General features: G+C 57.3%; 1 protein-coding gene across 2 annotated transcripts in view; it reads right to left on the reverse strand.

Moving 5' to 3' along the window:
- Positions 1 to 24,282, reverse strand: part of PLEKHM2 (pleckstrin homology and RUN domain containing M2) — a 34,488-nt gene that overhangs the window by 1,509 nt on the left and 8,697 nt on the right. The window contains exons 2-19 of one of the 2 annotated variants that reach the window (XM_037146102.2): positions 14,162 to 14,268; positions 13,702 to 13,811; positions 12,819 to 12,918; positions 12,158 to 12,245; positions 11,093 to 11,279; positions 9,803 to 9,862; positions 6,568 to 6,796; positions 4,462 to 5,310; positions 4,075 to 4,144; positions 3,837 to 3,927; positions 3,528 to 3,592; positions 3,092 to 3,180; positions 2,340 to 2,472; positions 1,968 to 2,158; positions 1,621 to 1,686; positions 744 to 903; positions 251 to 430; positions 55 to 171 (exon numbers count right to left, since the gene is read on the reverse strand). In XM_037146102.2, coding sequence (XP_037001997.2) covers positions 55 to 171; positions 251 to 430; positions 744 to 903; positions 1,621 to 1,686; positions 1,968 to 2,158; positions 2,340 to 2,472; positions 3,092 to 3,180; positions 3,528 to 3,592; positions 3,837 to 3,927; positions 4,075 to 4,144; positions 4,462 to 5,310; positions 6,568 to 6,796; positions 9,803 to 9,862; positions 11,093 to 11,279; positions 12,158 to 12,245; positions 12,819 to 12,918; positions 13,702 to 13,811; positions 14,162 to 14,268 — 2,892 coding nt within the window. The remainder of the gene's footprint in view (positions 1 to 54; positions 172 to 250; positions 431 to 743; positions 904 to 1,620; positions 1,687 to 1,967; positions 2,159 to 2,339; positions 2,473 to 3,091; positions 3,181 to 3,527; positions 3,593 to 3,836; positions 3,928 to 4,074; positions 4,145 to 4,461; positions 5,311 to 6,567; positions 6,797 to 9,802; positions 9,863 to 11,092; positions 11,280 to 12,157; positions 12,246 to 12,818; positions 12,919 to 13,701; positions 13,812 to 14,161; positions 14,269 to 24,282) is intronic. The other variant, XM_053660425.1, reaches the window with a different exon arrangement.

Here is a 24,282-nt window from a genome sequence, read left to right on the forward strand (position 1 = left end):
CCTCCTTTCCTCAGGGAACGGCTCCGCTCTGCAGGACCCTGGGCAGCCAGGTACCTGGTAGATGGTTCTCCACCCAGAGTTCAGTGCAGACAGGAATCGGTCCAGTTCAGATGTGCAGCTCAAGTAGATGACCCAGGGTGGGAGGGGCTGCTGGCTGTCCCGGGAGAACTCCTGGGGAGAGCAGGGCTCTGGTGAGCAGACATGGGGCTCCCTGTCCCGACCTGCCTCCGCTGCCACCCACCCAGCTCACCAAGACACAGTACTCCCTGCCCGGTTCTGTGCAGATGGCGCTGATGTCGGCCAGCTCGGCTGTGCCCAGGGAGCGGAAGAAGCTGGTCTGGCAATCCTCATGGCATGTGAAAAGGCGGTCATCGGTGATCACCAGGCAGCAGGGGATGCAGGGACTGGGGGACACCCCCTGGGGGATGACCTGAAGGGCGTTGGCAGAGGGGCCGGGAGAAGCAAGCTGGAGCCCCAGTGCTGGTCTGCACCAGACCTCCCCACCCCAGGCGCCCAGCCAGCCCTTACGCCCCACCCTCGAGAAGTCAGGCAGGCTCCGCCCACTCTGGGCTACGGCTGGGAGTATGGGTGACAGTGAGCGTTCCAGGCCGCAGGTGGCCCTGCGGTGCAGGGTCTGCTCCTGGGCTCTCCCTCTCTCGGTCCTCACAGGCTGCTCCATGACTGGTGTGGATGTGGGCAAGGGGCCTGGGGTGGGGGCGGCAGGGGCAGCAGGGGCAGCTCACCCCCTTGGACACGGCCTGGCAGAGGTGCTGCATCCAGTCGGCCATCTCAGCCTCGCTCTCGGCGCTCAGCTCCAGGCAGGGCCGGTCTGCAAGGATGACCTGGAAGGCGTGGGGCCGATCCGTGGTGTTGGACCTCCGACAGCCACCGCACTGCTCCCCCCTGGGCCAGAGGAGGAGGGTGAAATGGGAGCAGGGGTGGCCGGGGTGGGAGTCCCTGGGACCGGTTCAAGGCACGTGGACACAGGGCCTGCTCCCCTGCCCGACAGGGGAGGATGCCCGAGGCAATCAGACCCCTCCAGCTCTGGGGAGGGGCGTTAAGCTCCTGGGCAGCCCTGCTCCTTTCTGTGTGACACCTTTTATGTCCAGGCTCGCCTGGATCCTGCTAGACACCTAAACATGGCCAGGTGAGGGGTGAATCAGCTCGTAGCTCCACTCCAGTCCCCTCCACGTCAAGGTGTGTTCCCATGTTCCTGCTGTGGGCCCCTTGTTTTCTCCAAGTATGTGTGTGTCCATCTTCCCCGTCAGGGCAGGAGCTCCCCAGGGAAGGGACCCCCTCCCCGCTCAGCCTGGGGGGCCGCCTCCCCTCTCAGACCAGACCCTTCCAGGCAAGAAGAAGCCCTCACTTTCCCGAGAGGAGCCTTCCCTCTCCCCAGCCTCGGGTCGGGTCCCTCAGTCCTCAGAGCTGGGCGGGACCCAGGGCACGGCTCGGGGCTGCTGGATGTGGGGGGCTGAGGGGCACGCAGTGCTGAGAAGAGGGCAGGCCGGCTCAGACCAGGGGGCACAGGAGGCCCAGGCCCGGGCTCAGCCGGAGCCTTGAGCTTTGGACAGTGAAGCCAGACCTCAACGCCTCCCCAGCCCCACAGCCTGCGACACTCACCCCATGTTCACCGAGAGCAGGGGGGTGACGTCGGTGCGGTCGGGGTACTGGTAGAGGATCCCGTTGCTGCAGGGGGACAACATGGCGGGTGAGGCCTGACCCAGGACCTGGGGGCCAGGCGGAGCCCAGACCCCTGGGACTCCTTGTAAGCCGGAGCCCTGGATCCCAGAGGGGCAGTGGGGAATGCCGCTCCCACGGCACATGTGTTCCCAGAACCCTGTGGAGCAGGGAGCCCCCACACCTTGGGCCTTGCTCTTCAGGGACTTGCAGCAAAGAGCTCCCGGCGGGGGACCAGACAGCCCGCCCCTCAGGGCCAAGCCTGGGGCCGGGGCTGCGAGGGCTCCCACCTGAGCACCACGAAGCAGGTCTTCCAGTGCTCCTTGCCCAGGTAGGAGGTGCCCGCCTTGTAATGCAGCACGCCTTCCTTGGTGATGGCGCCCTCGGGCGGTGAGCAGTGGCAGGGGGCAGGGCCCAGGGACTCATCCATGGGGTCCTCCCAGTGCACGAGCCCGTAGAAGCGCACAGTAACGGCAGTCGCCTGGGGGGGGCAGTGGACAGAGCGGTGAGGTCCGGCTCAACACCAGAAGCAGCCGCCGAGAGCAAGGACACAGCCCAAGTGGGGAGGGTGACAGAAGAATGCCGAAGACCTCCATCTGTACCTCTTGGCCCTGATACCAGGGCTGGCGTCTCAGCGACAACCCCTGTCCCCAGGTTCTTACCTCGCACTTAGATTCCTGGGCCACGAATTTGGCCAGCGCCAGCTTCTCCATGGTGGCATCTGTCAGGATGCTGGGGTAGGGCGGCTCCCGACAGCCCTTGATCATAGCCGACTTCAAAGAAGCCAAGAAGAACCTGTGCAGGGGGTGGAGTTGCTGTTGGAAGCCTGGACACCTCCCCGAAGACGAACAAGGCTTACTGCTGAGGGCACCGGGCCTGCCGGGGTCACAGCAACCTGGGGGAGGGACCCGGCTGCAACCGGAGCTCAGGGCAGCAATGTGACAGCAGTCCGTGGTCATCCAATGGTGCCTTGGAAAAGACCTAACCATTCCCAGTGGCCAGGGGACCTTGGGCTTTGACAGCGAGGGCAGACTGGGAAGGAAGGCAGCTGGACTTGAATGACAGACAATACACTCTTGTTACACGCAGTTTCTGTGTGGAAGTGAGTCTGTGCAGGGATGCCACGGTCCTGCTGCGAGGACTGTACTTTCTTTCCTGCTGGGGAGCACCGCCCAGACCCTTCCTCCATGCAGGTCACCTGGGTTGACCACGAGTCAACCAGTCGGGGTGTCTGTTCATTTCCCTGCCTCTCTGACCAGACTGCAGGTTCCAAAGGGGACATGTCTCTGTCCTCCACCTCTTTGTATGCCACTTCCCCCCACCCCCGCCCCCCACAGCACGGGTCCAGGGTATGGCCAAACCAGAGGCAGACACCAATTCTCCAGTTCGGTAGCAGGCAGGGGGAGTCACTCACTCAGCCAGGGCCACATCAGCCGTGTCCAGCAGAAACTGCTTCCTGCGATTGGTGCACACCAGCTTCACCGTCTGCTGGTCCAGGCCCACCTGCCAGAAACCACACCTCGCATGCACACGGGGCTTGGCCGCTGCCTGGCAGAGGGCCGGCCGGGGAGGGAGGAAGCACACCCTGGGGTTGCCACGAGGTAAAGCTCCAGAGGCCTGGGACCCTGGCACGAGTCAGGGAGGGACGGTCACAGATATGGCGGATGAAGAGTCAGAGGCGTCTTCAAGCTTGGCCCCCATCCCCGGCGCCATGTACAGAAGCTGCTCTGCAGTGATGAGCGGCCCCCAACCCCGAGGGCCTAGGCAGGGGCCTGTGTGCTCTGCAGCCCGCGGTGGGCGCCCGAGGAGCCCCGGCTACTGCAGACACCCGCCGCGGAGCCCGAACTCACCGACACATAGTCCAGTTCATTGTAGGAAACAGCCTCTTCCACCAGGTACGGCTTTTCGGTGGCCCCTGAGAGAGGAGACCCCAACGATTATTTCCCACAGTGGCCTCTTCTCCCTCCCCCGGAACCATTTTCTAGAACCGGGCCCGTCTCCAGAAGACCCTGGGCCCACCGATCTGAAAGGACGGGGTGCTCGTGGAGAGGAGGCCCCAGGACGGCGGCAACACCGCCGTGGGGTGCATCTGCATCCCCGCTCGCCGGGCAGTGGGGACTCTCGGGGTGTGGGGGGCCGGGGCCCGGGGCAGCGGGCACCTTTCCGGAGCAGGTACACGTAGCAGTCCGTGAGCAGCACGTACAGCAGCTGCAGGGTGCCCTCCATGTGCCCCGTGCTCATCCGGACCATCTGGGGGGCGGAAGCCACGCCAGGTCAGGCACCGCGGCCGGCCCCCCGCCCACCGCCCCGGGCCGAATGCGTCCCCTTCTGAGCGGCCAGCCCACCCCCCTCGCCTGCGCTGTGCTGGCTCTGGTTCGCTCGAGTCCCTGGACTTACTTTGAAGAGCTGCTCTTCGTTTTCCCGAAACACATGGATCATCAGCAAGAGTAAGTGGTTGTTGTCTACTCTGTGGGGGGGACGGACATGGAGGGGCAAGGCGTCAGGCTGGGGCAGCAGCGGGACAGGGGAGACAGACATGGACAGGAAACACACACACAAGAGGGGTGGCACAGGCACCCAGAAGCAGCGCAGGTGTCATGGCTCTGCCCCCAACCAGGAGCCAAAACGGGGGGTGGGGGGGGAGGGTCACACCCCTTCCTACCCCCTAGCCCAGGTTTGGTCTTCCGGGAGTTTTGTTTAGTTTATTTGGAGGACAGGCACCAGTGCCCCCTGCTTCCAGGACCAGGAGTGTCTCACTCAAGCGGCAGGGACAGTCGTGCTCACCTGAACTCTGCCGAGTGGGACATTTCAGAGGGGCTCCCCTGCCCCTCATCCACCCCAGAGTCCTCAGCGCTGCTCGGACACGGGCTGGGCTGGTCTCGTTTGAGTGGGCAAAGAGCCTCCTGGGTCCCAGGCTCCGGCTCAGGCCCAGGCCCCTCCCCGACCGGGGGCGACTGGGTCTCTGGTTCCTGGGTCTCTGGTTCCTGGGTCTCTGGCTCCTGAGCCTCCCCCAGGGTGTCCCCTAGCGGCCGAGGCGCCTCTCCCTCTCCTCCTCCTCCTTCTTCTTGGCCAGCAGCCTCAGGGCCACCAGGAACATGCAGCGGTTGGCCAGGCCCTGCAGTGTCATGGTGGCCGCCACCTGATGTAACAGTGCCTGGACTCTCGACGGTAAAGCGGTAGAAGTCCATTGGGGCTGCAAGCCCCTCACTAAAGTCACAAAATGGTGGCCTCTCCGGGGTGGCCCCCGGAGAGCCGGTCCGAAAGGACTGGTCTGGGGGCTCGACGCACCAGGTGCGAGGGTCCAGCTGCCCGTTGAGCTGGTCGATGACCTTACTCAGAGGCTGCCCCAAGCGCTCCATGGAGGTGTCCTTCATTTCGGGGATGAGCAGGCCCATCTGGCTGGGCTCTGAGCGCTCGCCGCTTTCAGCTGCGCTGCCGGGCGCCTCACCCTTCTCCTGGAGGGAGGCAAAGGGGGGCTCCGGTGAGCCCCGCCCAAGGCCTGGGCTGCTGACACAGCTGTCGCCATCCCCCGTCCTGGCCCCGGTGTGCTGGGCAGAGGCCGGGTGAAGGGGGCTTGCTTCCTCATCTGACCTGGCCTTCTTCTTCTTGCCAGTTTTCTTTTTCTTCGTGACCCTAGGACAGAAGTCATGGGGAGAAATGAGCACCTGAGCACCACAGTGCTGAGGGAAACCAGACAGGCAGGGTCTGAAGAGCCGACCCTGCGTCTGTGACCTCTGAGGGCACGGCCAGAGCGTCAGTGGTCCTGCAGTGCTGGGTGCGGGGCCCCAGGCCGGGGGCAGCAGCAGCGTGGTCCCGGAGGTCTCCCCCGTGGCTGGCAGAGGCAGTGGCCAGCCTGAGGGGGCCCCGAGCAGGTCCTGCGATCGGGCCGGCTGTGCTCTAGGCCATGGTTGGTCAGGCTGATGGCGCTTCTAGCAGCCCTTCCCTGAGGACATGGGTGATGGACCCCTGAGCTGCCTCACTGCCCGTTCGGTACCATCGTGGACAGTCCAACCAAAAACGCACTCAAAGTCTTCCGGCCTCAAACTCTGGTCCCAAGTGGGCCACAGCGGGCCTGGCTAGGTGATCCCAGGTCTGAGTGGCTCAAGCTGCTCTGGACTCAAACCAGCTTGTGGGAGAGGGACCCCTGGCTCTGGGGGCTGGGGAGCAACTCGCCTGCCTTGGGCTAGCCAGCCCCTGGGGCATCTGAGAGTTTCAAGGGCAGAAGCCAGGGAGGCAGGGAGCCCAGGCGGTCTGGGCCAAGAATGTCCCAGCTTGTCATCCACCTTCTCCTTCCTTCCGTGTTCCTGTTGCTATGACAGAGACTTTTCCTTGAATGAGACATGCTGAACTAGAACTAGTACAGCTCTGGCTGTGTGGCTCAGTGGATTGAGTGCCGGACTGAGAAGTAGAGGGTCGCTGGTTCGACTCCCAGTCAGGGCACATGCCTGGGTTTGGGCCAGGTTCCCCAGTGTAGGGAGCGTGAGAGGCAACCACACATCGATGTTTCTCTCCTTCTCTTTCTCCCTCCCTTCCCCTCTGTCTAAATATAAATTTTAAAACATCTTAAAAAAAATAGGATTAGTACGAATCTCAGAAATTATGCACCAATATCCAAGAACTCCTGTGAAAAGAAGTCCTGTTTGAAGGTGCTTTCCAGTCCTGGATGGACTGGACAAACATCCCAGAGGCCCCAGCGCCAGCACGGCTGTGGCCTCGCCTCTCACCTCCTGGGCCCGCTACTCCTCCCACTCAAAGCACTACCGAGAAAGGGAGGGGACTCGGTCCCCAGGAAGACGCCCAAATGCCTGAGTGGACAAAAAGGGATGCTAGCAGTGGACAGAATGGGCGCCAGGAAGCCCACCCATCTCCCCCCACCCAGCCCCCGCTGACCTGATGACCTCGAGCTCCGCGCAGGCGTCCGGCGGTTCTGGGGTGCGGGACTCCACCTTCTCCTGGAAGGTGGTATGCACGGGGGTGGTGTCAGAGGAGGAGATGGGCTCTGCCTGGTCCTCACTGAAGGGGTTGTGGCGCTGGGTGGGACTCCTGGCAGAAGCTTTGCTGCTGGTCAGGTCCGAGGCGGTGGAGCGGGGGCCACTGACAGTGTCGGTGAGGTCGCCATCTGGGAGGGGAGGAGCAGGTGACAGCCCATCAGACGCCGTCCGGGGTCCCCAGGCCCCCATGGCACGCCTTACCTCACGAGGGAGGCAGGAGAGCTCCTCCTGGGGAAACCCAACTGGGGCAGGCCCTGTTTCCAGGGGAGGCCTCGGCCCAACAGGATGTGGGATTTATGTGTTTAAGAGCGACCGAGAGAGCCCAGCACCATCACCACCAGCAGCCCCGAGAGCTACAGCAGTTTGGCCAAATTTAAGAGCTCCAGGCTGGAGCCCCTCGAGGATGGGGTCCTTGAAGCCCGAGATGGCCCGAGATGGGCCACACACTTCTCAGGTTAACCTCGGAGCCCTCCATCAGAGGGTGTTAGGGGGGTGCCCGGCCGCCCCTTTAGCACCCTAAGGCACCAGCAGGGCTGAGGTACCCGTGGTCCCCTGAAGGGGCCCCGCAGAGGCAGATGAAAAGGAACAGAAGAGAGACCAGGGATCAGAGAAAATGAGGGGTGCACAGTGGAGGGCAGAGGCTGAGAGGACAGGACAGGAAACCCAAGGGGTGAGGAGCATGGGGAAGGGCAGAGAGACAGAGCCAGAGCACGGGGGAGATCGAGATGCGAAGGGGACAAGAAAGGTGTGTGGAGTGGCTGCCCCCAACAGGTGCCGCGTGGGCCTTTCTTTGGGCATCTGCTTCTGTCCCTGACATCTCCAGCACATTCCAGGCGGGGAGGTCCAGGTGCCCCTTTACGGGGGTGCTGAGGACTCCACTTCATTCAACCCTCAGCTTGCACACTGGTCCACTCTGATCGTGGACCACCCTAAGGAGAAGCCAGGTGGGGGGTGATGCTGCCCCTCCAGAGCAGAGCTGGTTTTCTGCAACCATCCACCCCAGGCCACTGGAACAGGGTGTGGAGAGGAGGGAGCACCAGTAGAAAAGGCACACGGGACATTTATCTGGTGGCAGATGGGAGCTGCCCATGCGGAGAATTGAGGCCCAGCTGGTGGAACAGTCTGGGTGAGGGTTAATGGCAAGGGACTCCAGCTGTTCACGCTCCATTAGCCACCTTTTCCACACCTGACTGGCCATTACCTGCCCAGGAGACATGGCAAGCATGCTTCCCACCCTCAGCCTCATCTGGAAGGGCCCACCTGCTGTCAGCTTCCTAGTGGATCTCGGAAACCACTGGCAGCTGTCTGCTGACACAGCACATCACCTGTACTTTTTAAAAAGTACATTGTCTTTTAATAGCAGGGCAAAGGAGGTGGCTAAAGCAACCGCCATCTCTGCCAGAAAAACACTAGCGATAGATGAGACTTTCTTCTGAGGTCCTGGGACCCCAGAGCCTTAGTTCTCAGATGTAGAAAACCTTGCCCTTCGGTCTCAAAGGAGGTTCCCGCAAAGCCCACACGATTTTGTTCCAGCTCCTGGAGATATGCCGTTGCCACGGGAGGTGAATCCGAGAGGTGGCCGAGCAGACTGCCGGACGTGGTGGGTGTCAAGGCTGGGGTACCCACCAGTCCTGTAAGTGAGCTAAGGACCATGGAACACCCACCCCAACCCCCACCCCGGGGCCCAGAGTTTGGAGCTGCCCCCATGTCCTGCTTTCCTCTGGTGGAAGGAGAAGAGCAAGGCTCCCCAGGTGAGCGTCCAGAGTGGGCTCAGGACCTCCCAGGAGCTCGAGGCGCTCACAAGCAGGACACCGCTGCCGGGATGCACCTCGCCCTGCCCTGGTGCCCGGCCTGGCAAGCAGGGTGGCTGTGCAGTTAGTTCTCAGGCCACAGGGACCCCGCAGGGCTGCAGGGGGAGGTCAGGCCCTGCTTGTCAAGCAACTGCAACAGGCAACGAGTAGCAGGGTCAGGAGGGGGTTAGTTGTTAGAGGCAGAGGGGGTGTCGGTGCCCAGCGTGTCCGCTGCAAGAAGAGAGGCAGAGAGGATGATGATGTCGCGATGGAATTCTGGATTTCAGGCTAATGCTAACGAAGACCCGGGACCCCCTGACGCCACCTCCTGGCCAGAGGACAGAATTTATGTTTCCCCGGTGCCATCTTACTTCCCTCCAACTTGAGCGATTGCATCTGCACATTACTCAGAAAAAGGTCATCTGCCATCCATCACTCAGAAATCGTGGCTCTACTAATGAGGGGCCAGCTCCCGGCAGTGGGGAGCACCTGCTCCTCCTCCTTCAGAGCGGGCCCCCAGCCCACCCTGGGCAGAAGGGGCCCACAAGGCAAGGGGGCCTTTAATACAGGGATCTGGTTATGGCCTTAGATTTAAGGAGGAAGCATTAACCTTCCCAGAAACATGCCTTGTGCTCTGAATAATCACAGGAATGTAGAAAATAGCTTCACAAATTTTCACAAGCCCAGAAGTTGAATATAGGGCAGGAAAAATGCCCGAGCACTACTGCCACCTAGTGGGCACCGAGTTTATTTTAATCTGCCTTAAAACGGAATCTCCCAGGAGGAAGTTTCACGTGTACATGGGCAATTTCCCTTATTTAGACCGCCATCTCATTCAGATCTCAATCTCATTCAAAACTACCCAAGAGGGAACCATTAGGAATGGACTGAAGGAATCAAGCCTTCTGCCTTCGCTTCCTGATGTTTCTGACACAGAAACTCATCTGGCCTAAAGGAATTTATAACCCACACGTCCAAAAGCATCAGTTTCCAGCACAGGTCTCCACTCGCTGGGTCAGGTCACCAGCGCCCCACACGCACCCAGCACATGGACTCGCATCAGAATCAGGAAGGGTGACCTGTGTGTCCCTGAAAAGCAGTCACTAGTGACTCTACGAGGACACTGCACAGAGGCAGGAGTCCTGCCTTGAGAGAAGGAATTTGCCTAGGGCTAAAGGTCAAGTTTTCCTACTGCAGAATTCCATCTATCAGAACACCAAACCCGGCTTTAACGCGATCATTGACATTATTATAAACAACGAGCTGAATTTGAATCATGCAGCAAGCCTGGCGTGGAGACATTGCAAAAACAGGAAAAGAGGGTAACGGCAGACTCTGTCCCACCTTCCCAGTCTGTGCTGGGTACAGACGGCACTGCTGGAAACACATCTCCAAAATCATAATCTACAAAAACGGGGACAAAACTGAGGTTAGAAACAGACAGTGGAAGGACAGGGAGGGTGGGGGCAACAGGGTGGGAGGCATGGGAGAAAACCAGAGGAAAAAACGAAACTTTCTACATTTTATCTACCAGCCAGCCTCAGAGGAACTTATCAGGTCCCAGCCCCTTCAGCTCAGGCGCTGGCTCAGTGGCCTCTGACCAGCTAGGGAGACGCCCGGGGGCAGAGAACGTGGGCCCACCTGCGCCCGACTTTCCTCTCTATCCCGTGCCTCCCCTGCCTCCACACCCAGCAGCTGAGAGGTGGGGACAGCTCCCTCCATGCCCGTCCCCCTGACTCCTCTGAGGCAGCCCAGGAGCCCAACCCCAGGGGGCTGAGCGCTTTCTTCCTCTTGCACAAGGAGCAATGCAAGTCTTGCTATCAGCAAGGCTGAGAGTAACTACCCTCTCCCAGCAACATGGCCCACGGCACAGTTAGAAATAAAGAAAAAGGCTGTCTCAATGCTGATGCAATTTCAGGGAGTCCCAGGGGCTGGACTGGGCTTGGCTCCCCTGCCCTGGGGGTGGGGCGGGTGCGGGGATGAAGGTGGGGAAACAGCCAGTTTTATAAACTCAGAGGCCCAAGTTTTGAACGGGACCAGGCTGTTCCAGTTAAGTTTTTGACCAAGACAACAAAATGACATCTGGATGTGGTGACATTCTTTTTCAGTTTCTGACGCAATGGGTATGACTGTCGCTGATACACTAGCAGGTGCAGGAGGGACCCGAAACCAAATGGACTCCTGAGAAATGGTGGCAGGTTTCGCCCTAAACTTTGCCCCCATCTGGCTTTCTTCTCCTTCCAGAGGTTCCTTAGCGTCTTTCTGCCTAGGATCTGGGGTAGGACACCCCCTGGGGGCAGGCGACACCCATCCCTGCAATGACAGGAAGTTTCCAGGTCACTCTGCTAACCCCTCCTCACTCAGAAAACTGACCCCAGACATGTGGCAGTACCTTCTGGAAAAGGGTCTAACATCTACAAGATCGTTTGGCTTTCTGTCTCCAGAATCAGTGTTTTGGTCACCAAAGGGACTTGGAGAAAATGAAGATCTGGGAAACAGCTGACCCTGTTTAACCTCCATTTCAACCACCAGACCAAAACCAGCTGAGAAAGACGTCACCCAGACAGGGGCAAGCGGCTCCAGAGTCAGGGTCACGGCAGAGGCGGGGCCGCTCCCCGCCCCGGGGCCACTCACCCTCACTGGACGGGGCGATCGCACTGTCGTCCCACTCCAGGTTGGTGGAGGTGACGGAGTTGAAGGAGTTGAGGGACAGGCTGTCCGAGCCGTGGACCGAGCTGGGAAGGCGGTCTTCAAAGTCCAGCAGGTACTGAGGTTTGTAGTAGTCGGGCATGTAGGGGGCCAAGTCTAAATAGGGGGCGTCCTGAGGAGAGAGTGGAAAAGGCAGGTTTGGGTGGCGGGAGGCCTTGGGCGGGACAGAACAAGGGCGTACATGGACGGCAGAGTCCAGGGTCGGGAGCCACACACCTGCAGTCACCCCCTTCCCATGCTGGTTTTTCTCTGGGAAGCCAATGGGCTTAAAGTACTAAACTCAGACACAAGCTGATAAAGAGAGTACTGTGCGCAGCTGTGGCTCTCACAGCTGACATGAAGCCAACAGAGGTGACAGAACCCGAACTATGCATTCTAACCCTTCCTCGACCTCTTACTATGACAGCTGCTCATTTCCCTAATTTCTAGTACTTTCCAGCGGCTAAGTTCCTTTTCAGTCTGTGCTGATGGGGAAGGGGCCCGGGAAGGTGATGTGATTAGGACGGGGCAGCTGCACCCCCTTGATGAGCCCAAGTCCAAGAGGCGCTTTGGGCCCCTCTGGCTTGTTCGGGGCCAACACCGGATTTCTCTAGTGCATGACAGTGCGGGATGCCCCACGTGAGAAGGGACACAGGGGAATATGGAGCTGGTGACAACTCCGGGACCCCAGGAGGCACAGGGATGAATTTGCCTTGTCCCTCTCAAACATGCCTGTCTGGACCATCAGGGAGAGTACCTCAGCGCTCAAACGCGCCAGGCAGCGCGGCTCCCCTCCAAGCTGGGACAGAGATGGGAAGGTGATCCAGGGAACCTGGCCTTAAGCCAAGAGAGACTCACCCCCTTCCACTCACTCCCACTGTCCCAAACACAAAGGCCGCTCTCACCTGCATAACGCCCAGCGGGCTCCCTGGGAGGCAGCCGGACAGCGGAACCCGTGCCCCCCCTGCCCACCCCTCTGCCCCTCGGGCAGCGAGAGCCGTGGTGTCTCACCAGATCCAGGTCGAATCGAATGAACTCCAGCCCAGACACCAAGGTCAAGAAGAGAGTCAGGTGATCGTGGCTGCAGACCAGGGCATTCCTGCGAGACGCAAGGCGGGACGATGGGGTCCTGGCTCTGGTTGCCACCTCGGCCCTACCTCCCCAACACGCAGGCTGTGCTGAAATGTGGCACGTGACACCCCTACTCCCTGAGGGCACCCAGTCAGCTTGAGGCAGCCTTCACCCGCCCCTTCGCAGCATCCCCCCGCCCCCGGGTTTGGGGCCACACGGCACTTGAGCGCCAGTGCCCTCAGATACGGGACCTGCAGCACAGGGCCGTCTGGCTCACAGCAGCTGCTTATGGACACGGATCCTGCAGCAACCCCCGCAAAGGGCGCACACTCTAGTGGGGCCTGAGGCCCGGAGAGAGGGCTGGGCAGAGGCAGAGCCCCCAACTGCCGAACACCAGCCCGGCCACAGCCCCGGAACTCCTGGCAAAGGCTGCCCCAGGCAAGGCCCTGACGGCCCAGCGGCCATTACCGACGTGCCCTGGGCAGGCAGTGCCAGGCGAGGCCTCTGATGTGGCACACCGTGGTGTCTGCACGTGACAACAGTCTTTGGGACTTTGCTCCAGGGCAGCGCCGGGGCTGCAGGAGACTGAGCAGACACTCACTTGACGTAGTACTTGTGCAGCAGGCCCAGGTTCTCCTGGAACAGCCGCAGGTAGCTCTCCAGGGAGTTCTCGTTGAGGGCCAAGTACAGCCAGGCCCGGCCTGCAAACAAGGGCAGGAGTAACTGGAAGGAAGGTAGTCAGGAGCTGGCTTTTTTGCCAAGCAAGGGCAGAAAGGAAGGAAAGAGTAAGTGAGGGGACCACGCACCCCAACAGCCTTCTTCTTTTTTTAAAAGATTTTATTTTTAGAGAGAAGGGAAGGGAGGGAGAGCAATATTGATGGGAGAGAGAAACGTCAATTATTTGCCTCTCATACGCCCCCAGCTGGGGGCCTGGCCTGCAACCCAGGCTTGTGCCCTGACTGGGAATTGAACCAGTGACCTTTCGGTTCACAGGCTGGCACTCAGTTCACTAAGCCACACCAGCCAAGGCTCCAAAAGCCTTCTTACTGGAATGTCATAAGCCCTGGGATCTTTATTCCCCTAGTCAGCCTGCGGCCCAGGAAGCTCTGACACAGAGGACAGGCTGCAAACTTCAGGTGGGATGACAAATGCAAGAACCCTGCTCGACCCTGCAGGCTAACGCCGACCCTCACTCAGAGATTGATGCGAGGCCCATCACGTGCCGGGTCTGGGCCCGCGGGGTCTGGGCCTCGCCGGCGTCTCCTTCTCCTTCACGCCCCCCCCCACCTCGCCCACGATGCTCCAACAAACCGCCATGTGCAGGGAGAAGAGGGGCCTTGTGGGGAGGAGAGCACCGGCGCTTCAGCGCCCACTGCCCCCAGAGATCAGGAGGGAATCAGCCTCCAGGGCTGACCAGGGGCTGAACCCGAGCCCTGAGCAGCCCACGGGGAGGGCCCTCCCGGCGCCAGCCTGGCACTACTCACTGCGCCCCAGGTTGGTGGCCACGTGCTGCAGCACCTCGATCTGCCTGACGGCCTCTCTCCGGGTGAAATGCACCACCAGCACCCAGTAGCCAGAGGAGAGGTCCTGCAGGCTGAGGACAGAGGACAGGAGCTGCCACGGCTGAAACAGGCCCCTGGGAAGCCGCAGTCAGCTGGTCCGCCGGCCGAGTCAGCAGTGAGCTCAGGGACCCACGGGCAACAGCATGGCTTCCCACCAGCATTTTACCTGCTGCCCACCCCCCTCCCCGCCCCGTCATTTACACCTGAGCAGAGACAGTTCACCAACCACAGACAGCCCGCGGCCTGCCTGCGTGAGACAAAGCTCTGCCAAGGGAAGAGATAAAAGGCTCCCGAGGCCGGGGACGTCTCTCTGGAGGCTGCGCGTGGCCTTGGCGGCGCCCTGATGTGCCAGCCCTCGGCTCCAGGGAGGACCGCGGCTCACCCGTACAGCAGGGCGTGGTCCAAGTGCTCGCACAGACGCTGCAGGACCCTGTCATGGTTCCGGATGGCAGGGGTCTCATCTTCACACGCAGCCAGGTAGCTCTGCAGCTGAAGGGGGAAAGAAAACCAACCCCAGATTAGAAACGCAGTAAGGGGAGGGCTATGGAGCCCTGGAATTGAGAGGACTGCTGAGAAAACCAGTCAAATGATGAATGTGGTGGCCAACAAAGGCCACCAAACGGCCTGCACTGCTGCCCGTCCTGCATGAGAGGGTCCGAGACCCACGGCTGCCTCCTCGTGGCCCAGGCCCCCACGAGCCCTCCGGAAGGGCTCTGCACAACGAGACCAGCGCGGCGGTCCCAGTTCACGCGTAGGCCTCCGGTCCCGCCAGCCTTCAAGCCAAGGCCCCCGAGCTCCACAACCCCAGGCCCCACATGGAACATTATCTACATGAACGAGCCCCCGTGCCTCATGTAAGTGCCCCGCCCCTGGAGTCGCGCAACACGGTGGCCCCACTCTGAGCTGCTCTTCTGCAGAAACTAAGGGCTGATGAACTGGGGCACCTGCTCCGACGGTCTTGTTGCCACAGGCTGATGTGGGACACCGGGTTTGCCTGAGGAACCTGACAAGGCTGGACATGGATCTGGGTACATGCCAGGGTCACGGGAAGCCCTACACCAAGAGGGACACTGTCCTCAAGCTGGACAGCAGGTGAGACGACTGGCAGCTCTGAGCGGACCCCACCCAGCCGAAGAGGCTCGGTGAAGGCTGAGAAAGCCCAGCTTCTTGGACCAAGTTCTCCGCAGCCGGTTAGAAGGCAGGGGTCCCTTCCACGCCAAGCCTGAGGAGAAGGCTCTCCACCTCCATGGTGGCCACACTCTGCCCTGCCGCCACCCTTCCAATGGCCAGAAGGGGGAAGGACACAACGAAAGAGCACCATCCCTGTACACGCATCTCAGATTTAAGCCCTGGCGCTGGGCAAACATGCTCTCCTGTTTTCTGCAGCAGTGGTGGAGACGGCAGCAGCAGGCGAGATACATCAGCCACACCGGTGAGCACGCGCTCCTGGGGACGGGCCAACCATTCAGCCCCCACAACAAAAATAGACTCTTCTCCGCGGCCCAGAGTGAGCCCAGTGGCCCCGCTGGCCAGGGGCCGACCTCAGTCCTTGGGGCTCTGCCCTGCCTCCGAGAGCCAGGTGAAATGGAGCCCCAGGACCAAAAGGAGGAACACTGGGCGGGTAGAAGCCACACAGTCCTCAGCAAAAGCTGAAAGTCTTCCTGTGCATCTCACGACCCAAAACCACAGAGCCCACATCTGTGTGTGTATGTATGTGTGTGTGTGTGTGTGTGTGTGTGTTTTAATTTCAAAATTAGGAAATCTAATCTGAGATTAGAGCTAGAAGGGTCTTCAGTGCTCTAGTGTAATCTCCTTACTAAAAAAGCAAAACAGTCCTGCCTGGTGTGGCTCAGTGGATTGAGCACAAACCAAAAGGCCGCCGGTTCAATTCCCAGTCAGGGCACATGCCTGGGTTGCAGGCCAGGACCCCAGGGGGGGTGTGTGAGAGGCAATCAATGCATTTATCTCTTGCACATTAATGTTTCTCTCCCTTTCTTTTCCTCTAAAAGTAAATTTAAAAATCATGTTTTGTTTTGTTTTTAAAAAAAAGCTAAACAGGCTTATTTATTTTCTTCATGATAAAAAAGTAGTCATATCCACCATCACACTTGAAACACATGGAAAAGTTTTTGTTTGTTTGTTTTTTAAGATTTTATTTATTTATCTTTAGAGGGGAAAGAAAGGAGAGAGGGAGAGAAATATCAATGTGTGGTTGCCTCTCATGCATCCCCTACTGGGAACTGGCCTGCAACCCAGGCATGTGCCCTGACTGGGAATCGAACCGCAATCCTTTGATTTGCAGGCCCGTGCTCAATCCACTGAGCTACACCAGCCAGGGCACATGGAAAAGTTTTAAGTTACACCGGTCACTGTGATTTTCAGCCAGGCGAGGGAGCCCTGGCTGGGACTCAGACCCCTTTCTCAGGTCAAGATACGGTAAAACAACATTATTCCCCAAACACTATTGGCTTATCATAAAAATGCAAGCGACACGGAAGCAGGTATAAGGTGCTTCTCCGGTCCCCTCTGTCAGCAGCCCGAGTGTGTCCTCCCCTCTCTTCTCTTGCCCACACAGACTTTAAAAGAGGGAAGTAGACCCTGCACAGCGTGTGGCTCAGCTGGTTGGAGCATTGTTCTGTAAACCAAACCCGGTCCAATCGCAGGTCAGGGCACAAGCCTAGGGTGCAGGTTCAATCCCCGGTCGGGGCATGTACGGGAGGCAACCAGTCAATGCCTGTCTGTCTGTCTCTCTCCTTTTGTTTTTCTCTAAAAGGAATGAAAAAAATGCCCTTGGGTGAGGATAAAAAAAAAAAAGTAACATCGGAACATACTGTACTCATTGTTCTGAAAGTCACTTTTTCTTAACAACGCTCAGTATATATTTCCATATCATTACCTACAGATCCACTATATTCTTGTCACAGTCTTACTGTTCCTAAAATATGACTGTATCATGCTTTAACCATTGCTAGATATGGCTACTGTCCCCAATTCTTCGATATCACACAAGACACTGCCACGAACCTCAGTGGAACATGGGTGGGTATTTCCATGCGGTGAGCGCTTGGAGCAGAACCTTGGAGCTACAGAACACGCCCATCTACACTGTGGCCGGAACCTGCCATTTGCCCTTCCGAAAGGCTGGATAAATTTACACCCCTACCATGCTGGCCAATACTGGATATAATTAGTCTAATTTTTGCCAAATTGGTGAAAACCAGCACTTGTGTTCATCGCATTTCCCTGATCACCTGTGCAGTTGAACAGCTTTATTAGCCACTCGTTTTCATGTTTCTATAAACTGCCTATTCGGCTCGGTCTTCCCCTGGCAGCTGGTCTCTTTTCATCTGTCGCAACTTTGGTTCGTTAAGCATTTAACCCTGTTTGCTGCAATGTTTTGGGGTTTGGGGATTTGCTTTGTTTTGCCCAGTGTCAACTGACCTCCAAACTTTGCTTTTGGTGTTTTTTTTCTTCCTATTGAGAAATTTTTATTTTATTTTATTTTATGTAGTTAGATCCATTAGTATTTCCCTTTATAGTTTCCTATTTTCCCCAGTCTAACATTACAAGAGCACCTTTATTCTTTGATTTTAGGACTTTTGTTTTTTTTTTAAAGATTTTATTCATTTATTTTTAGAGGGGAAGGGAAGGAGAGAGAGAGAGAAATATCAATGTATGGTTACCTCTTGTGCGTCCCCCACTGGGAACTGGCCTGCAACCCAGGCATGTGCCCTGACTGTGAATGGAACAGCGATTGTCTGGTTCGTAGGCCCTCGCTCAATCCACTGAGCCACACCAGCCAGGGCTGGTGTTTGTTTGTTTTTTTTTTAATGCTTAGCTCTTTATATATGACATGAGATAAGGATTCAGCTTTATTATTTTTTGGATGGATAACCCATTTCCACCTTAATGGTCCCCTACTGATTTGTGATTTAATATGCCGTCTTCCTAGACTAAACTATGCATTTTCAAGACTCCTTTGACTGTTCTGGCACACTGTTTAGAATCAGATTTCATTACAGTTCCCTTCTGGATCTGGAGTAGAATTCTACCGAACCCAGAGACTATCTGTGGGCAGAAGTGGCCTTTTGCCACTTCCGGGAACGGGCACGTTTTCTCATCGTTACACATTTCTGTACCTTCCGGTGAGTTTCACAGCTCTCTCCGTGCGGTACACGTTTATTTCAAGGTGGGTCGCGTGCGCACACACTCACCCCCTCCCAGTGTTATGAATCAGGGAACAGTCTGCCACCAGGAAACAGTTTCTGCAGAAAGTGTAACAGAAAGGGGGCAGCCCTGGCTGGCTACCAGTGGACTGAGAGCCAGTCTGCGAACCAAAGGGTCACCGGTTTGATTCCCAGTCAGGGCACATGTGTGGGTTGCAGGCCAGGTCCCTGGTGGGGGGGGCATGTGACAGGCAACAACACACTGATGTTTCTCTCCCTCTTTCTCCTTCCCTTCCTCTCTCAAAAAATAAATAAAATCTTTTTTAAAAAGAGAGAGAAATGGGGTATATAAGAGGGTTGTGAAGAGTGGGGGCTCCGGGCAGGAGGCCAAGGTCCAAAGCCTGGCCCTGCTCCTAGAGTTGAGTACCTTTGGCAGATTACTTCACCCTCTAACCCTGTTCTGTGAAACGGGTTTAAAGGAGCTCTCCACGCATAGCCACTAGTTATATGTAACTATTCAAATGTAAATTAACTAAAATTTAAAAAAGAACATTCAGTTCTTCCCCTGCACTAGCCACACTGTAAGTGCTCCGAGGCCACCGTGGCTGGCGGACACTGTGTTGCACGGGGCGGACACAGAACGTCTCCATCGCTGCAGACAGGCCTGCAGAACAGGGCTGAGGTAGAGGAGCAAACGGCAAGCGCGTACAAGGTGCAGCTCAGGTCCGGAAGGCAGCCAGTGCTCAGTGCACACTAATCGAGATTCACCAGAATGAAAGCCCAGAGCCTCCGCCACGCGAATGCCACGGCACCCGGAGAAACGTGAGCTCAGGGGCCAGGCAGCCGCAGTGGCGTTCCCCGCTCTCCAGGGCTGATCTCCTGTTCACCAGTTCCCTAGCAGGTGCTTCTAAAGCCTATTCTTTTTAAAAAATACTTTATTTATTTATTTTTAGAGGGAGAGAAAACATCAGTGTGTGAGAGATACACTGATCAGTTGCCTCTTGCCTGCCCCTCACTGGGGACCTGGCCCGCAACCCAGGCACGTGCCCTGACTGGGAATCAAACCCGTGACCCTTTGGTTCGCAGGCCAGCACTCAATCCATGAGCCGCACCAGCCAGGGCGGAAGCCTGTTCTTTAATCATTCTTTTACAGTAGGTTGATAGAGATTTCCCATGACCTCAGGGGACAAGGAGAATCTGAATCAATGCTGCGACTCGGCATAGTTCTTGAGAGGAGCAGGAGGAAGAAAGGGGTGTCTGTGGGTCGGTGACAGAAAACCTGAGCAGCTCTGTCAACAGCCTGCGCTCCTGCGCAGGGCACTGCAGCGAGGCAGGAAGCGAGGTCCTGGGCAGAGGCATTCAGCAGGCAGCTAGCTACTTGCTGCACCAGCAATGGAATGAGTATAACTCGGCCTGGGGCACAACCACCGACCTTTATTTCAAATTACTCTCCGGTGGCCTACAGTGTCTCCTGGTGCAGCTAAAACCGGCTAGATTACTGGGTGCTTAGTAGGTGCCCTAGGAAGGTGCTGGAGTGGTTAAGGGTACAGATTCTGGCCCTGGCCAGCGTGGCTCAGTGGATTGATCTCTAGCCTGTAAACCAAAGGGTCACTGGTTTGATTCCCAGTCAGGGCACGTGCCTGGGTTGCAGGCCAGGTCCCCAGTGGGGGTGCACGAGAGGCAACCACACATTGATGTTTCTCCCCCCCATACATAAATAAATAAAATCTTTAAAACAAAAGGTACAGATTGTGGGGTTGGACAACCTGGATTTGGAGGTGGGCTCTGCTCCTCACTCACTGTTATTTCACCCTCTAAATTCGAGTTTCTTATCCATACAATTGGCCTGGTGACAGTGCCCTCCCCCATACAGGGCACTGTGAGGACTTGGATACGGCTTGTGCCATATCACGGTGCGTGATCCCCTGAAAACCCGTAACAAACACTCGCAGCCGTGAGTACCCACTTCACAAATACCATTTAATTTAATCATCAGAGCACCCCCATAAAGCAGGTCACAGAACTAGTAAGTGCCTGATTTGAAATCTTTTCATCTAACCTGGGATCAAGATCCCTAAATAAATAACACATATAAAGTGTTATACTCCGTTCCAACATGTTGTAGGAGAAGCCCAGAGAGAGAACCGCAGTCCTCTCTCTTGCAAGTCGCAGGAACTAAAAAGCACCGTGGTGGATATGAGCTCACCGTCGTCTGCAGCTCCGCTTCTCGGAAGATGGACCGAGGAGAAAAGCCAGGGCGACCGCTTTAAGAAGCAAGCTTGCCCATGACGCTCGCCATCCTTTGCCCCATGCTGGCATCTCCCCAGGGAGGATGCCTACTGTCCGGCTAACGCAAGCCACACTTGCTCCAGGAGGACCCTTCCCCCACTTCTGGGAAGAAACTGCTGATCAGACTGCCAAGTGCTTCTAAGTGTTTCCTTTCTGTCCATGTAGATTTGGGGGAAAGGCAGAAAATGTCAGAGCAGGGGCCAGCACGTCCACTTCCTATTTTTGTAAATAAAGTTTTATTGGAACACAGGCGTGCCAACTTGTTTTGTATTTGCTTCAGCTAATACTTTCATGCTATGAGGACAGAGTGGAGTGGATGCAACAGATACCACACAGCTTGGAGAAGCAACAAGCTTACTGTCCGGCCCTTTACAAAGAAGTTTGCTGACCTCTGGTCTAGAGCCCCGAGCAGAGGTGAGAAGGAATGCACACCCAAGGCAGGCTGGGCTGGGAGCTGTCCCTGCCAGAAGCTCAGTCCAGCAGTGGCCAGAGGGACAGGCTCAAGCGTTGAAGATACGTATGTTTGCATAAATATTTCCTGAACTCCTATTATGTATCTATCAGATACCGTTCTTTCACAGAAGTCCTTGTCCTTGTAAAACTTACATCCTGGTGGCAGATGGAAGTGAACTATGTGTAAATATATAATATCATGTTGGAAAATAATAATACTATAAAAAAGCAGAGATGAGGGAATCTGCCATGAACATGGGGTCGGAGAGGATGTCGCTGATGAAATAACTGCTGAGGTGTCTGGGGAAGAGTGGGCGGGTCCTGAGGCCAGGCCAACAGTGAGGAGACAGGTGCGGCTGGAGCTGGGGAGTGAGGATGTGAGTAGAGATGAGGTCAGAGGGCAGCCAAGGGCCACACCAAGTGCAGACGTACAGGCCACGGGGAAGGACTTTAGTTTTATCACCAGTACGACAAGAAGTTACCACAAGGCTGAAAACTGGGAAGTAACGTAATATATTACGTATGTTACAAGGCCACTGTAGCCACGTGCAGACTGTGCAAGGCCAAGGGGGAGGCAGAGAGACCGCTTCGGAGGCAGTCACTAGTGCGGACCCAGAGTGGAGGCTTGGGGCTGGCTGCGGGGGCGGGAGTGAGAGAGGGTCAGACTCAAGAGCTCTCCTGAAGGTGGTGCCCCGGGGATGCACGGGTGGATTAGACGTCGGGGATGAGACAAAGGAAGGGGGCAGGAATGATTCTAAGGAGTTTGGTCTGAGCAGCTGAACGGTGGTGCCTTTCCTAGATCAGGTGGAGTTCTGCCCTGGTCACGGTTAAGTTCAAAACACCAGTCGGGTCCCTGAGCGGAGACAGATGTCAAGGAGACAGTTCTCTGAGTGGGCCTGGAGCTCAGGCAGAGGGCGGCGCCCCGCCCTTGCCCACTGCTGAAAGCTGTGCAGTTGGACGAAGCCCCCCGGGGAGCGCAGGGAGGGCCTCTGGGCACTGAGCCGGGGCGCCCTGCCCTCAGAACCTGCCTGCACCCCACCCGGAGGGCTGAAGGAAAGGAACGATGCCCAGGCACCTTCCCAGACCAACTAGATCAAAAACTCTGCATGTGGGGCCAGGGAGCCTGCATTTCTCGTTAAAGCTCACACCCAGCAGGGGCTGGGGGCTGGGGGCTGGGGTCGCAGCTGTAGACCAACAAGACAGCCAGTGAGGCGCACTCCAGAGCATTCTCCACGTGAAGAAAGTTTCCAGAGGGTGGGAAGGATCGGTTTGTGGGGCCCCATTCCCACATAAAGGGAGGTGCTGGGAACCTTGACGAAAGCAATCTGAGCGAAGGGGTGGGGACGAAAGCCCGGCAGGAGTTTGTCGGGAGAGTTGGCGCTTATCTGGACCCTGCGTCAAGCAAAGGGGGTATTTTTAAAGTGAGAGAGATGAGGCCATTGGGACTTGAAAATTTAGTAGATAGTTGATGGTACTGAGGAAAAATTATTATTAAGGTTTTATTTTATCTTTTTAAAAGATTTAGTGGCAGTGGGTAATGGGGGAAAATCCTCACCTTTGAGCAGTACTGACCGAAAATTTTATGGGTGCCTGGGATCTGCTTCCAAATAGCAAAGGGACGGGTGTTTAGCAGACACAAGACAGTCCGTGAGATGGTAAGAGCCATACGTGGGCTTCAGAAGGCTGTTAAGTTGGCCTATTTCTGGTTAGGAGAAAGGGGAGGAGCAGAAGGAGGGAGGAAGAGAAGGAGGAAGAAGATACAGCAACACAGAAAACCCCTCTCCCCAGTTTTGCCAAAATGGTGGCAAGAAAACGCAGATGGAGTAAAAAAGTCAAGTGCACGAGCAGGAAAGACAGGAAGGGATGCACTGGCCTGGGGCGGGGTGGCCACAGATGGGAGCCCAGATGCAGGTGGGCTGGTAGGCTTGACGGTGGGAGGGTGGAAAAGTTCTCATCAGAGGAATATTTAAAAATAAGCAAGGCAGCTGAGAGTGAAGAGAAGGACTGAGATTCGAAGTAATCTGGAAAACAAAAAGCCGGGGTTTCCCAACTCAGGCCTTCTCCCCACGGGTGTTCGCAGACCACACCCTGGTCCTGGAGGCCGCTGGGTGTCCTGGCGGCTGCTGGGTGCCCCGGCACCAGGCTGGGAAGAGCTGGGCTGGGCCCACTCCAGTCTCTCAAAGCCGGGAGGACAGTCAGTGCTCCCCGCCGAGCACACTGGGCGGACTGGCCGTCACGAGACCGTGCCAGACCCCGTGGCTGCGGGGAAGTGTGGGTGGCACACTCCAGCAAGCCAGAAACGCCTGACTCGGAGCATTTTAATTAGGGCTAGTCCCATTCTCCGGTCTGGGCCGCTGCCGCCGGCCCTCTCCATCTTGTCTGCTTCTTAGGGACACAACCACAAATGGATTCTAGTTCAATGTTGGTATTAGGAAATCCTTCCAGAATCGGTCCCTTATAGGTAACTCGGAGTAGCTGTGAACGCGTGGAGGCAAGCAGATGTAAACAAGGCAGTTACATGCGCCCTCGTCGGTCAAGACTAAAGAGGCTGTGAGGCTGCCCCCAGACGGGAGACCTGGCGTCTGATGCTGCTGCCCGGCTCCCAGGCTGCACTGCGGCGAGTGGGGAGCCTGCAAGGCTGGACAGACACCGGGCTGCAAAGGGCTCAGTGCTCGGCCCCTCCGTCCCTGCTCCGCACACAGAGGGCACGGGCAGCTCCCTGCAGGAGACACGGGCGCTCCTCCGCTGCCTGGGGAGGAGGTCGCCGGGAAACGGCGGTCTCCCTTGCGGCTCCACAGACAGCAGGTGTATTTGAACAACAGAAAGCTCCAAATAGCCTCAGCAGGCCAAGCCTAGGAGGCAGAAATCCCAGAACGGAAAGGACCCCAAACAGAGGAAGGGTGGACTGCCGCCTGACCTGAATGAAGAGTTCGGCCCAGATGACGAATTTCAGAATCTGAGGGCAGAAGAGCCCTCGGAAACCACTTAGTTGCGAAGCAGAGTTTCCCGAGGCCTCTCATTCAGTGAGAACGCCTTGGGCCGGAAGGTGTGCCAGCTAGACACAGGCTGCCAGTGAATGAAACTTGGACTTTGCAAATCAGAAACCAACCAACCAACCATCCAGAATCCTCACTCTGGGAGGCAGGGAGACTGAGGCCCAGGGAGTGAAGATACTTCTGACACCTCCTGGCTCTGTCCATTCGTACTTCTGTTTTACTGCAGGGTCCTGGCCGGGTGTGCTCGCAGGCCACAGAGGGAGCTATTCCAGGAGCCCCGCGCTTCCATCCCACCTCGGGATAAAGCGAAGGTCAGGGCACCTACTGAAACCACGTGCAAAGTGCTCATCCCTGCACCTCGCTGAGGAGGGCAGAGCAGGCGGGTCCTTGGGCCATTCCCAAGGCCCCATATAATGGCAGCTGGGGGGTGAGGGACAACGTCAGGATGTCCTCATTGCTCCCTTCCAGACAACATGAGAGTCGGCAGAGGCGTTGGCCTGCCGGGTGTGCACTGCTCCGTCACCCCGGGCAACCACTGTGCTTCTGACTTACTCCCCGAGTTCCCACCCCACCTTCGCCTGGAGAGGAGTTCATTCCCA

The sequence above is a fragment of the Artibeus jamaicensis genome, unplaced genomic scaffold (assembly GCF_021234435.1).
Source record: "Artibeus jamaicensis isolate MK-2021 breed Jamaican fruit bat unplaced genomic scaffold, CSHL_Jam_final scaffold_847, whole genome shotgun sequence".
NCBI lineage: Eukaryota > Metazoa > Chordata > Mammalia > Chiroptera > Phyllostomidae > Artibeus > Artibeus jamaicensis.